General features: G+C 38.9%; 1 protein-coding gene across 1 annotated transcript; it reads left to right on the plus strand.

The window, feature by feature from the left end:
• Positions 1-3165: 3165 nt before the first annotated feature.
• LOC139719792 (snurportin-1-like) lies at positions 3166-14345 on the plus strand. The gene is made up of 7 exons (XM_071631177.1): positions 3166-3326; positions 5210-5360; positions 6261-6365; positions 9818-9914; positions 11103-11278; positions 12673-12753; positions 13574-14345. The coding sequence occupies exons 1-7, from the start codon at positions 3166-3168 to the stop codon at positions 14249-14251; spliced, it is 1449 nt and encodes a 482-aa protein (XP_071487278.1). The 3' UTR covers positions 14252-14345.
• The last annotated feature ends 1119 nt before the right edge of the window (positions 14346-15464 follow it).

Below are 15464 nucleotides of genomic sequence, written 5' to 3' on the forward strand. Positions count from 1 at the left end.
CGTTGTCGCGAAAATGAAGACGAAGGAGCGCATATTTAAGAAAAAGAAGGGATGCAAACAATAAAGAGAATAAAGCAAAACACTTTGGAGCTACTGTACGGGACCCCGTGCAGGATAAAATATCTGACTTTGGTATTTTGATATCCGATGGATACTACTTCCATTGCAAAAGAAATTAGCCGTGACCCTTTTCGGCTGAATGAAACCAATATATATATGTGTGTGTGTGTGTGTGTGTGTGTGTGTGTGTGTGTGTGTGTGTGTGTGTGTAGGGGACTACTGTCTGGGGCCCCGTACAGGATAAAATAACTGGCTTTAGTGCTTTGGATATCTCTGATGAGTACTACTTCCGATTGCAAAAGAATGTAGCCGTGACCCTTTTCAGCTGAATAAAATCAATGTGTGTGTGTGTGGGGGGGGGGGGGGAGGGGGAGGGGGTAAGGGGGCAATTTGGGGCTACTGTCTGGGGCTACTGTCTGGGGCTACTGTCTGGGGCCCCATGCAGGATAAAATAACTGGCTTTGGTATTTTGGATTTCTCTGATGGGTACTAATTCCATTGCAAAAGAAATTAGCCGTGACCCTTTTTCAGCTAAATGAAACTATTGTGTGAGTATGTGTGTTGGGGGGGGGGGGGTGGCACTTTGGAGCTACTGTCTGGGGCCCCGTACAGGACAAAATAACTGGTTTTGGTGTTTTGTATGTCTCTGATGGGTACTACTTCCATTGCAAATGAAATTAGACGTTACTCTTATCAGCTGAATAAAGTCAATGTGTGTGTGTGTGTGTGTGTGTGTGTGTGTGTGTTTGTACGTAGGGCTTATAGGGGGTGGGGCACTTTGGGGCTACTGTCTGGGGCCCCGTGCAGGATAAAATAGCTGGCTTTGGTGTTTTGGATATCTCTGATTGGTACTCCATCCACTGCAAAAGAAATTAGCCGTGACTCTTTTTAACTGAATAAAATCAATGTTTGTGTGTGTTTATACGTAGGCCTATGGGGGGTGGGGCCCTTTGGGGCTACTGTCTAGGGCCTCGTACAGGATAAAATAGCTGGCATTGGTGTTTTGGATATCTCTGATGGGAACTACTTCCATAGCAAAAGAAATTAGCCGTGACCCTTTTCAGCTGAATAACACCATATTTGTGGGGCCCTTTGGGGCTACTGTCTGGGGCCCCGTACAGGATAAAATAGCTGGCATTGCTGTTTTCATGATAAGTACACCCAAAGGAACAATATCCACCAACTTTTGTCCGTGACCCCCTTCGGCTGAATAAATCCATTTTTCGGGGTCCCTTTTTGTGGTCCCTAGGCTTACGGTACAGGATGTCACTTGCCAGCAATTCATTTTTTTGACCCTTGGCCACATCCTTACATGATGAGACCATCAAAAAGTGTGACCCTTTTCAGCTGAATAAATGCTCTGGGCCCCCGGTCTAGAGGGAGAGATAACGTTTAGACTATTTTTGACATCTATCCTAGGGAGTACAGGACAAGACGGGAAGGACTCATTCCTACAGAGGGCGCTATTTTCAGTTGAGATATCAGAGTATGCATCTCCAACAGTTGGTCTAGAAGGGCCTATTCGTGTTGAATGAGCAGACTTCAATACACCATCACTGCAAAATTGAAACTTTTTCGCTCAAATTTCTCTGAAAATCTTAAAAAAGAAATCCTATCCAAATTTTAATTTCATATGAAATAGTAAAAAAAGAAGATCCCTGCAGAACAGTGCAAATGATAAAAATCGGATGAGAAATAAGAAAGTTAATTATATGACATATGGAAATTTCTTTTTTTTTTTCCAGAAATCGCTTCCTGACCAGGGCCCTGTTTTATGAAGAGTTAAGATTGATTAATAGTTGATTTCAACTGTAAGTCTATTTACAGCCTGTGTGGTAAGGAAATTTAAAATCGATTTTATCTTTTGATAAAACGGGGCACAGAAGTTATGACTATTCAAATCAGCAAGTTGATAATGTCATGCTCTCACAATTTCGTAATCATTGCACACACAGAAATGACACTCCCCTTTTTTTCCAAATTAGTAACGTGCCTTACACCCATCCCTAATGAAAAACAACAAAAAATTTAACTCTGATATATTTTTGGTATGGGAATACGCTTTTATCTGCATCAGCTAAAAATAAAAATTTTTCCGAATGTCATATATAACATACAAAACATTCTGAGGGCATAACATCACCAACTAGCAGCTTATTTGAATATTCATAAGGACTGGTCAAGAAGAGTTTTCCAAAAAATGTGAAATATCAAAACGTCATATCTTACTTATTCCTTATTCGACTTTTGTCATTTTCGGAACGGTCTGTAGGGATTTTTTTTTTCTTACCTTTTACAGAGTATATTTTTTGGGGGGATTTCCTCTTGAAGATAAGCACAGCCCAGTTGAATGACAGGCCTACACTGGTCTCTAGACACATGGACACGTGCACACACACATACACATACGATGATCGTTGATGAATGATGATGTGCAGTGTCCTATGTAATTCAGATCAAGAAAATCCCTGAGATAAAAGTGATATTTATTAGTGAAAATTATTTTTTTTTTCCATTTTGTCCGTGCCCGGACTTTGACTCGCCTGCTCAAATTCATTTTTTTAATGAGATAACTGAGTTGATTTATGGACTCTTTCGACCCCTTATAGAGGTATGACACCGATTGAAGTCGTCGTCACTAGTCGATAACCTTTGTTGTTGTTGTTGTTGTTGTTGTTTTTTGATAGCCAAAAAAAATCAAACACCGTCCATTTCAACACGGCTCTTTATTAGCTAGTCAGGAAAGTTTCAAGAATGTAAACTAAAACTTGAATAGCAAAGGTGTGTTCCCATTCATGAACGGAGATGCCAACCCGCCCAATTCTGCGAGTAATCCGCCAAGGATTTAAAACCGCCCAATTGGGCGGGTAATCCGCCAAAAAGTCAACAGTAATTTCGTTGTACAGATGTCTACGTCTTACCATGTTTCCGACCTCGTGTTTCTGTGGAACTCTACCTGAATTCTACCTGCTTTCAGGGATAACAGATGATTCAACAAAAAATTTGACACCTTTGAGCTTTACCGTATTGATTGGTAAAATCATCAAGTTGTAGATGTCCTATAACAGTTCTTATTACAACACGACCTAAATAGCACTTCCGACGATGGATGAGCTAGCTGCAGCGTTCTCTGGGTCCGTAGGAGTGTCTTTCTCCGCCGACAGCTCGGCGACGCAGCACCCCAGGATGTGCCTCTTCAAGTCGCGTGACAACAGCAAACGAAGTCAGGAGGAACGAAGACGGGACGTTTTGCAACAGCAAAAAGAGTAAGATGTCAAACGTTATAGGCCTATTATGAAACCGCAGAAACTTGACAGAAACACTGCTTGGTTGCAGATGAAACGTTGAGGAGTATTTTGAAGAAAAAGAAGAAGAAGACGGTGGTCAATTGGTCAGTTGGTGGTACATTTGGTTATGAATCATTTTTGGTTATGATGAATTGTATTGTACATTAATAGATCTATACAGTGACATTTAAAATCATCCTGTTCACCATGTCACCTCTCACTGACACACGACACTTCTACCATCCCGGAATAGTTTCAAGGAACTGCTGAATTAGTGGAAGGGATTACTAGATCAGTTCGGGAAACCCACTCACAAGGGGGGCCCCTCCTTATAAGTAACCCGTCCCCCTTATAAGTAACCCCGTCCCCCTTATAAGTAACCCCCGGGGCACCCCTTATAAGGAGTCTCCACGCTTTTTTGCAATGCAACGCGAAAATGAAAGGACTGCGGCAATTCGCTTGATTATGTCCATAAAGCTTCACAAGTTTCCTAGTTACTCACGAAATTTGAGCAAAATCGGTTTGAGGCATCATATCTAAAATCATGGATTTAAATGCGATGTCAAACGACCCATGCGAATGCTGAAATGCGAGCGAATACTGGCGTGAGTGTCGCCAGGCGCGGCGGCGCGGCAATGCTTGAGTGCAGACGTGGCGACTGAGTACTGTACTCAGTCGCCACGTCTGCACTCAAGCATTGCCGCGTTGCTCCTTATAAGGGGTGCCCCGGGGGTTACTTATAAGGGGGACGGGGTTACTTATAAGGGGGACGGGTTACTTATAAGGAGGGGCCCCCCTTGTGAGTGGGTTTCCCGAACTGAGATAGATCTACAGCTGTATATTTACTACATGTACTTCAAGGTTCAAGGTTCAAGAATCAAATTTATATCTAGGTTCTAATTATAGCCCGACCAGACGCTGTTAGTACGCTGTGGGAATGGCTACTTTCAGCGACTGGGCTGTGTATAGTTAATCTAATTACAGATCTAAGCTGCAGCATCGCTTCTTGCCTCAGCTCATCATCTTACTCTTTGAATAGGTAAAATTTTACATAGCTTGGTGGCGGCAATGCAAATTCAAACCAACATTGTTGGCAACAAGCAACATCACGAATTATCAGGTTATTCAGAGATAATGCATTGAAAACATGGATTCTGGGAGCTGCCGGCTGCCAACTACTGTGTATTTAGGTTAAAAAAAAAAAAAAAAAAAAAAAAAAAATGTGTTACAGTTGCATAGTGTTACAATGACGATGTGAAAGGAACAGTGATTATTTTATACGTACTAGATTCTATACATTGTAGTTCTATGCCAGGTAGCACAAGTTTGTGAGGTTTGCTTCCTTTGTTCATGGGTTCGAATATTTGGCATGGTTATTTATTTATGAAATGAAATAAAATCATGTTCATATTTCACGTAGAATATGTCATTACATTTTCATTTTTGCATGCTTGGCCCTGTGGAGACTAATTTTATGTAGGAAGCAGTGCTTATAAAATGTAGACCTCTTACGTAATATCTATAGACAAAATAGGAATAGGTAATCATACAATGTAGATTTAGAGTCTACTCCTGTTTTAGTGAACATGACAACTCTCAGTCTCATAAGGTTATCTACAATGAAGTGAAAATAGTATTCAAACTAAGCAATCGATAGAAAAAGAAGTAGAAACTATTTTTTCAATTCTGAATTAGTTAAATCCAGTGTTCTGTATTTACAACTCAGGAGACATTTCAGGTGATACAGATACTACACTGTATAGTTGATAGTCCCACACACACTCTCTTCTTCATCCACATCTTCATCTGGTCAAGCAGCACACAGAGTTTTGTATGTACATGTATTTATTTCTCCTGCTCAGACGGCGAAAGGACTACAGCAACATCGCTAGGAAGCTTGCTGAAGATGACTTGACTGGCATTGACCTGAGTGAGGATGAAGAGGAAATGGATCAAAGCACTCCCCGCTCACACAGGCCGAAGAAGAGGAGGGAACGTTACTACAAAAATCAGGTGGATCTTTTTTCCCCATTTATAGACTGCTGCCAGAACTTGGAGCCTCCCCGAACTGCTGTAGCACGTGCACATATGGGTCTATTATGGTATACGTGTATAGATATTATAACATTTAGACTGATGATGTACAATAGATCTACACGCATTGTGACTCTGTGCCGGCATGGGACTAATTATCACCTGAAGTTGCTTGTTGCACACACTTCATGCAGAACACCACATTTACCTTTAAAATTGAACAATTTTTACATTTTATCGTCCATTCTCTTGCTATCTTAAAGGCATAATTTACCATTTGCAGATGAAACAAAAGCCCAGCATTTTTAGTGCGTCAAAATAGGTCTAAAATGTGCCTAGTGAGTTAGGGATAGAAGTAAACAATTCATGCAAAAATATGAGGGAAGTATAATCAATGTTAAGTATTGTATATACAAAATGTGAACAATAGTTATAATAAAAATGTCTCCAGACTAGAAACCATTTACAGTTATGATTTATTTATTGGGGAAAATAGTGACATCTCCTTATATTTTGAGCTTTATTGCAAACTTTTCATATTGTAGGATGTTTGGCGATACAACTGACCTACACAGTCTTGGATGCTTCGCACCAACTGCAATGCTGAATGATAACTAGCGTGTAAAACTCCTTACCATTGGCAATCCATAAACAATCTTGTCAATGGTGCTATGAAGTGATGGACCCAACAGAATGAAGTGATCAGAAGCTTCTCGATAACACTCAAATGTTATTCAATTCTCAGGTATCTGATGTATTTTGTTTTCTCTTTAGCTGAATGAATATTTTTTCCCAGGCATCATCTCCCCTTTACTGTCAGTTTACTGTTCTTATTTTTTTTTCATAACACATTTTCTTTTTTTAAATTAATCACTGCAGCTGATGCTGTCTGAATGGTTAGTTGATGTTCCTGATGACCTTGCAGAAAACTGGCTGATGGTGCCGTGTCCGGTGGGAAGGCGGGCATTCGTTATTGCAAGCAAAGTAAGTGCTGCTGTCCATCACAGATCGGTCAGTTGCATAGGGATTGTTCAAGAATATCTTGTGTGATTGTTATTAGCCTTTCCATTCTGTATTCCATCTATGGTTGATTTTTGTTTATTTGTTTGTTGTTTTAGCCAGCTTATTTCCCATTGGTTGATTTTCATTCCTTCTTTCACGATGAAATATGAACTCTAGACAGAGAATTAAGACTCAGTAGTCTGATAAGACTATCATGAACATATTTCTGAGAACCCAGTTCGGGTTTTGACCGGAAGTTTTCATAAGTCATTAGAAATTATGTGCCACTAAATACATAACACATGTGAGACCAAACATCTCCACTGTGAACACAAACCACTCAAAATGAAGTTTATGCTCTTGTGTTCCTTTCCCTGACTCACACATCACAAGTGCAGCAGACATTGTTTTGTGAGAGATTCAAAATTCAAGATTCAGGATTGAAGATTCAAATTTATTTCCATGAAATAAACAGAGAAATTGTATGCAATGTATAAGCAAAGCATATTTGTAATAATTGAAAAAAAGAAGAAGATTGTGATGCCCTGCAGACAAATATCACTTGTATCACTGATCCATGATATTTTACACTGTGGAGTCTTTAAGTTCAAATCTATGCCACTTGATTAGACTGCTGGTAGGTAAGATTGTATCTGTGGATTAAAATGGCTTCATGTTATGTGGTATTAGATACTAGACAGCACAGTAGCATAGCTCTCACTTTTATGTTTTTATGCCTCCACCAACGAAGTGGCCGGAGGCATTATGTTTTCGGGTCGTCCGTCCGTCCGTCCCGTTTTGTTTTTGTCGATATCTCAAGAACCGTGTGGTGCTTTTACATCAAACTTGGAGTGAGGGTATATCCTGGGGGGATAATACTTTGTTTGGATTTTAGGGTCACGGGGTCAAAGGTCAATGGTCACAGGGTATTTTTTTTTAAAAAGGTTGAAAATTCATGTTTTTCTCCATATCTCGCAAATGGTTCAAGGTATCTTCATGGAACTTAGTATATATGCTTGTTCCAATGGGCAGTGATTATCTAGGGAAGTTGGGGGTCATGGTTCAAAGGTCAGGGGTCAAAGGTCAAGGTCAACTCCTCAAAGTATCACTACTTTCTTTATATTTATGCAATGCCTGAAGGTTTTTTTTTTTTTTTTACTTGATATATGCCTGTATTACCCGATATATATTCTGTGGGAAGTTTCTTGCCAAAAGGTCAAAGGTCAAAAGGTCAAAGGTCAAGTGAAAGTGTTGAATTGCACTTTTTCCTCCATATCTCAAAAGTAACTCAAGGTATCATCATGAAACTTACATATTTATGCATGTTCAACCTAACAGTGATTCTCTTTGGAACTGTGAGGTCAAACGTCAAAGGCCAGGTTTAGATAATTACCAATGCTATTTTCCCATTTGATACTGAAATTATACTTTTTCTCAATACCTTGAAAATTACTCAATGCATAAACTTATAAAAGGGTCAAAAGTCAAGTAAAATCATCAGTTCCCCAAATACCTGCACTCTGACATTTTAATCATTCATCCAATTGAACCTAGTTCTAGGAAAGTGAACATTCAGAACATTTGTGGCAAACCTGCTATTTTGATATTTTGCCAATTGTGTGAAACTGTCATCACACATTGTCAAGACATTGTACTATAGACCTATTAGGAGAACCATGCGTTATGGCGGAGTAATATCAGTCGCCGTAGCGATATATCTAGTTTTATATTACCCTGACTGGTTTGAGAAAGGAATTCATTTTATTAATGATAAGCACATGAGGGTCGTGTCAAAACCTTTGAAGAGCCAGTTCTGGATTTTGATATTGCAATGAAGGATAGGAGAAAATATAATTCTTTAATGAATGGAATTTATCTTTCATGATTGGATTTTTCCTTGGATACCAATGAAGAATTATTTGATAAAAGAGTCACAAAGTTTGTGAAAAAAAAAGAAGAAAATTACAAAACATGCTTATCCGGTAATAAGGAATGTACACTGTGACTCCTCATGTGAGAAAAGAACAGGTAAATGGAAAGACCTTTTCTCCATTAATGATGAAACAGTTCAGTGGGATGCTATTCACATGAATAACTATAAATGTACTATTTAAACGCAACTTCGTTGGTTTTATTTTAAGGTTTTTCATGATATTATTGGTTTAAATGCATTCTTATAGAAAATAGTTCTAACACTCAGAGTGTATATTTTGTAGTCAAGAACAGGAAACTGCTTTTCATTTATTTGTGCAATGTCCTAAAACACTACCTTTATGGCAAAAATTATTTGATTTTATAGCCGAAAAGACAAAAAAGGTATACACCTTTTCGCTCTTTGATATGCTGTTTGGTGTAAATAATGGCATAGAGTTTTGTACATATATAATTTTTTTTTAAATTTCTTTGTCTTAAGTTTTATATTTATAGATGTAGATTTCAAGGTTCAACTCTGAATTTTGATGCATTCATGGCTTTAGTAAAGTATAAACAGAAAACTAAATATGCTATAGCACAAAAGAAAGGTAAATTACAATGTCATTTGAGGAAGTGGTCCATGCTTTTGTAATAGTTGATCCTCTTTTAGATATCTCATAGACATCCATCTTCTTTTGTTATTCCATTATGGCTGATAGTTTAAGGTGACTTGTTTACTGAACACTTTTTTTTCCTATAGGCTGGTCATTTGTACATTGTTTTTATTGTTTTCTTTTGTTAGTTTTTTGGTTGCATTGAAAAAAAAAAAGTTCATTAGGCTCCACCCTGCATGGAGCACAGTGGAACTCAGTGAAACTCAGTGAATAAATACAATATAGCGCACTTCGTAGTACATTGTGTACTAGTGTAATACAATGTATTCAGTTCAGTGTACTTACCCTTGCATAGCTGGGATACAATACTTTAAAAACCACAAAGGCCTTAATTGGTGTGAGTGTTCACCTGCAACGGGACTATACAGAGTACTATGAGACCAACCGACAAAATAGGCGTGACTACATTGCACAAGCACCGATTCAAATGACCAGCTGACCATGAGTTGCGGAAGCAGTGCAAGGGCCGTCAAGGTTCAAGTCAAATGTGTTACGTCACTGAAGTCGTGCTAAAGAATGACATTTTCAGCTGTAACTTTCTAGGATGTAGAAATAAAAATTTCCTGCAGAAATTATTCGCAAAGGTTATTTTTGGTCATAAAATGCAGCTATAGGATGTCCACTCGATTGTCTCATACAAGGATTAACGAGAAAATTAAGGAAAAAAAAATAATGATTTTCCCCATTATTCATTTCTGTGTTGTTCTATAGGCCTAGACCTAGGATTTGATTTTACGTAACATATCCTCACAGAAATATATTCAGGGACTTGACTACTGATCTTAAGTGACCACATAATCATATTCATATCTAGAAGCATTGATCATTCTGTAATATCCACTCCAGGGCAAGACGTCACACTACACAAAGAGTGGCTACTGTATGAATCAGTTCCAAAGCGGACTGCCAGGGGGTGGAAGTGGACAAAGCAGGAATGCATTCAGTGAGTATTATAAAACAAGACATATTTGCACCGTAAAATTTTCGCAAATTCGTGCTGATGGCCTTTTTCGCAGCATGAAATTTAAAATGCCACTGGCATTCAATGCATATTATAGTGTAGACAAGAACTTTTGCGTGCATTTTACTTTCACAAATCTTGGCTCTCATGAAATTTGCAAAATTAAGATGCACACGAACCTTCCTTATTTTACAGTACTACACATTGATTTTGCACTCATCATTGCTCCAATAGGTCTGTATGTGTGTGTGTGTGTGTGTGTGTGTGTGTGTGTGTGTGTGTGTGTGTGTGTGTTTGGATAGAGGAAGCACTTGCAGATTATGCTTAGCACTTGTTGCTCTGTGTATGCATTTTCTAACTTCGTGTTTTATAATTTCAAATGCCTTTGCCCTTGAAGGGTGCTAGAGCCATTGTGTTTTCAGTTTGTCTGCCTATCCATTTGTCCAGACACCCCAGATCTCAGGACATTTTCTGATCTTGCTGGAAATATACCTGGCAAATTTACAACACAGGCAGTATATCAGGGCCAAGCATGAAAAAGAAATCCACCATATACTGGTGGATCACTTTTTCATGCTTGGCCCTGATATGCTGCCTATGGTGGATTTCTTTTTCATGCTTGGCCCTGCTACGCTGACTGTGTTGTAAATTTGCCAGGTATATTTCCAGCAAGATCTCTCAAGGTTACTAAAAAGACAAAGATCTCTGAAGTTTGCCTGTCCTTATTCTCTTGTGGCCATAACTTGAACTAGAATGATAATTGTTATGTAGGAAGTCATCAGTCTGCTTTTGATTCTTTCTTTAGTCTATTTTTGTCAAAATCAAGACATTTGTCCATTTCCCGTTAAGCTTGCAGCGCTTACATCTACCACCATACAAACCCATTTTCATGATGATGGCTGAAAAATTTGCATTTGTCATACAGACCCATTTCCTTCCATTTGCCCATATGTGTAAATGCAGGTCATTTTATGTACATTTAGAATTCTGACATCTTACAAGTACATATTATTCATTATCATGTGCTTATGTCCTTTGCTCAATGAAATTGAAATTAAAATTGGGTAACTAATTGTTTGAAATAATGCGCAGTATACACTGTTTGGCATGATTGTACTGGGATCTGTCTGATTTTCGTTTTTCTTGATTGCCCCGATATCTCACCCGTAGACTACACAATTCTGGACTGTATCTACAGCGAAGTCTACCAAACGTATTGGGTGCTGGACATTATGTGTTGGCATGGTCATCCGGTCTACGACAGCGACACAGAATTTCGCTTCTTCTGGCTGCTGTCCAAACTTGCAGAAAACCCGGCACTTGCTGAGGGCACGAAGAAAAATCCAGTAAGTGTTGGATTGTCCAGTGTGTGGCAGTCTGTGTCCCCCGTTAGATAGGTGTATATCTTCATCAGAATGGACTTTCACAACTAGTACCAGAGACTCCAACCCGAAGTACCTTCTGATCTGGAGATTCTCCCGACTGAAACCCCGAGCAAACGGGAGACTCAAAGTTGATGTGTGCGAAGCACGAAATTCCTAGGGTTCTAGATGCTCTCTGGTGCTATCTAAGGCTTATTTTTTCAACATACGATAGAAATATGCAAGAAATCCTTTCCAACGGGAGACAAAGAGCCAGGGCGGGAGAAATTAAATCTCAAACGGGAGAACGGGAGATTTTGCAAAAATGGGTTTTCGGCGGGAGATCTCCCGTCGAAAACGGGAGAGTTGGAGTCTCTGTAGTACTGCAGTGGTAGATTATCAGCATGAAAAACTTAAAGGACAAGTCCACCTTCATATACATAAGGATTGAGAGAATGCAGCAATATTAGTAGAACACATCAGTGAAAGTTTGAGGAAAATTGGACAATCCGTTCAAAAGTTATGAATATTTTAAGTATCTGCGCAGTCACTGCTGGAAGAGAAGACTACTACAGTGTATGATGTCACATGCGTACAACTATATAAGGAAAATAAAAAGAGAATTTCACAAAACTTTACTTTTTGAATAAAGTGCATATTTCTTCGACGTGCTACTGACGTATGTTAAGGGTAATATTATACCCCCTGCCTTCTGAAAGAGAGAAGTAGAGTGTTCTTATGTTATGCGAGAAAAATGGAAATATGTTGAATTTTCTTTATTCTTTCTTTATATTGTTGTACTCATGTGACATCACAAGCTGTAGTAGTCTTTTCATCCAGCCGTGACTGAGCAGAAACTTCAAAAATTCATAACTTTATAATAGATTGTCCAATTTTGCTCAAACTCTCACTGATGTGTTCTACTAATATTGCTGCATTCACTCAACCCACATGTCTATGAAGGTGAACTTGTCCTTTAACTGAAGCTTGTGCTTGCTTTTGATGTCAGCTTTGAATGAAAAAAAAAAACCCCCAGTGAAACAGCCCTTTTTTTTAAGGTGTCTTTTCCTTGAAATATGACAAGAACATGTGTAGTTTTGTTGCTTAGTAACATACAGTTATAATATCACTCAGTTATAGGCCTGTGGAGTGTCAGTATCTTCATGCTTTACTAACAAATTGCATGTGGACCTGTTTTTACTTTCTCCCCCACATGTGTTCTTCAGAGGGAAGATGTTTAAATATTTGTTGTTGTTTTTTAGCTCGTTTTCAGTAGTAAGCACCTTTTCTAAGGGATTACAAGAAATAGATTAATGTTCATCGGAATTCAATGGTAATGTGTTGCTCTGGTTTGATTTTGTTCTCCTCTTGACATACAGATCAAATTCTGTCCTCTCCCAAATTACCGATGTGAGAAGAGCATCTTACAGGATGCTTTGGCCCACGTGATGCCATTCCCAGTAAGTATCAAGGGGCAGATGATTAGTGGTGATGATGGTGATGATGATGATGACGATGATGACGATGATGATGATGAATCATCATCATCATCATCATTATCCTCATTGTTATTATCATTGTTATAATAATAATAATAATAATAATAATAATAATAATAATAATAATAATAATAATAATAATAATTATTATTATTATTATTATTATTATTATTATTATTATTATTATCATTATTATATGTATTATTATTATTATTATTATTATTATTACATGTATTATTATTATTATTATTATTATTATTATTATTATTATTATTATTATTATTATCATTATCATTATTAATATAATAAATTTATGAATGGAATGGAAAATGATGTCAATTGACCTTTGTTTCAGAGGCATTCTCAAAGCTGTGTTTTCACTGGGTGATTCTGTCCATTCACTATGCTCAAACTTATACTGAAGGGCAGGAAACATTTAAGTTAGAAACTCTGATTGAAATCACACAGCCAAAATCTATCACCATGAGAGCTTCCAAGTCAAAAAAGAAAACCCAGAACATTTTCAAATATTCAGTATATAAAGTTAATGACCACTAGCAAAATTTTCTTTTCGCAAAGCAAGAGTCCGCTGAAAATCTTTCACCAGTGTAGAAAGCATCTTGTTGAATACTGGTAACCACGTGCAAATGCTCTCCTGTGTTAGTGTGTGTGAATTGGGTTCCCCTGTAAGGTCCCTTGTACGTGGGTTGTTTTTATGTGGATAACAATCTGAGATCTTGGGTTAATGTTGTGACCTGTGTTGACCTTTGACCTCTGTTAGGACAAGCTGGATGGTCTGCTGTTCTACCATAAATACCTCCACTATACCCCCGGAGTCAATCCCCTGGTTGGCTGGCTCAAACCCTGGATGTTACCAGATATGCTCGGCGTGCCCGTACCGCCGGCTATAATGGCCCAGAAACCCGCCGGTGCCCAATTCCGACCACCCTCTGCCTCATCCAAGTCACGGTCAACCGAATCCAAGTCACCATCAGCTGGATCCAAGTCGCCACCTGCAGACTCCGTGTCACCTTCAGCTGAAAGCAAGTCACCATCGGCAGACTCCATGTCACCTTCAGCTGGAAACGAGTCACCATCAGTAGACTCCAAGTCACCGTCAGCTGAATTCAAGTCACCATCAGCAGATTCCATGTCACCGTCGGCTGGATCCAAGTCACCATCGGTAGACTCCAAGTCACCGCCAGCGGGCTCTAATCCTTCCCAGAAGCAGAAGAAAAAGAAGAAGAAGAAGAAGGGAAAGGGGGGAACGAGCCCTAGCCAACAGAACGATACTGCTGATAATGAAATGGAAACGACAGAAGCTGAGGCTTCACCTATGTCGCCAGGGAACACGAATGTTGCCTCCCACGTTGCTGCCGGGTCATCTCCAGCAGTGGATGATGGAAAGTCTGTTACCATGGCAATGGAAACATCTTCAAACAACACAAATGGCAAATGATACTCAACTCTCCCAACTGGATAGGGTAACTGGTGCTTGAGAACGGTAGATCTGAAAGTTTTGAAGGCTGTGCGTAGTCACCCAACTCATTGGATGTGATTGGTGGTAGCTTATACATGATGCGGGTTGACCAAACTCGCAAAGATAATCGCGTTTCAATGTGTACATTGCTCTGCTGCCTCAGCTTCATCTTATTTGCCAACAGTGTTGAAGGAAGACTATGAGAACCTAGCTGAAAGTTTGGGAGCATGCCCTGTCAGATGAACAGCCAAAATGAGGCTTATATATTTTGATGTTATGTAGTCAACAGTTTTTATTGTTGTAATTATGTGAAAGAAAAATATGCATGTCCCCTGGTTGTGATTTTGATCTCACATCACAGTGGAGCCTCTTTATAAAGAGGTCAGAGACAACAACACCCTCATATGATAAGGGGATTTTGCAGGTGCTAGCTCTTTATATTTCTTCGCACAGGAAGTACAATGTAATTGTCATGGTTTTGGGGATTGGTCCTTGTTATAACGAGTTTCCCCATAACCTACCATTCCAGTTTGATGGGGTATGTTTGTCAGCCATGCCTCTCCAAATGAACATTATTGCTATAGCTACTGTTCAGCATAAATTCTTTATTATAGAGTGGAGTCGTCTGTACTAGTATCTTCTCAGTTTCTTTTGGAAGTCCTTCTTTAGTTGATGAAAGCAAACTACTAGGTGTTTCAAAAAACATTTCCCACTTTTGATCATAAATATTTCAAAAACTATTCATTCGATAAGACTGTCATTGATATGAGTAATAGCTGGATAGTGTACAATTTGGTTGGAGGTGATTTGCACGTGAAGGCATAAATTAGTTTCATTAAAACTAAGATTGATTTTGAAGTAAGGTTTCAGATTTTGGTCAAATTTTAACCCTCTGTACAAAAATTGAACTTCGCACAGGAACCAGTGCGAAGTGCGATGTGTATGTGAGTGTGTGCTGACAATGGCCCTGAACAATGGACATGCCTGAACCACCTGTTGGCTAGGCGTCAGTCTGGCGCTCCCTGTCACATGAATGTTTAATCAATAGTTCATGTGGATTGCCCTGGGCACTGCTAGTCTTAATTCATGCACGGTAAAGTGCTTGCAAACACCACATTTCATTCCAGCTGGCAATCATTTTCAAATTTTGCTTCACATATCACTAAATTTGGGATATAAATAAGCATAAATG

The sequence above is a fragment of the Diadema antillarum genome, unplaced genomic scaffold (genome assembly GCF_040938485.1).
Source record: "Diadema antillarum isolate AM-2024a unplaced genomic scaffold, OU_Dant_1.0 scf00000115, whole genome shotgun sequence".
Classification (NCBI taxonomy): domain Eukaryota; kingdom Metazoa; phylum Echinodermata; class Echinoidea; order Diadematoida; family Diadematidae; genus Diadema; species Diadema antillarum.

What these genes read in the sequence shown, in the direction of transcription:
- LOC139719792 (XM_071631177.1), top strand. Translation starts at nt 3,166, where the DNA reads ATGGATGAGCTAGCTGCAGCGTTCTCTGGGTCCGTAGGAGTGTCTTTC. An exon ending in ACAAAGCAGGAATGCATTCA is followed by an intron (nt 9,915 to 11,102) that starts GTGAGTATTATA and finishes TCTCACCCGTAG; the next exon opens with ACTACACAATTCTGGACTGT. An exon ending in CCCACGTGATGCCATTCCCA is followed by an intron (nt 12,754 to 13,573) that starts GTAAGTATCAAG and finishes GACCTCTGTTAG; the next exon opens with GACAAGCTGGATGGTCTGCT.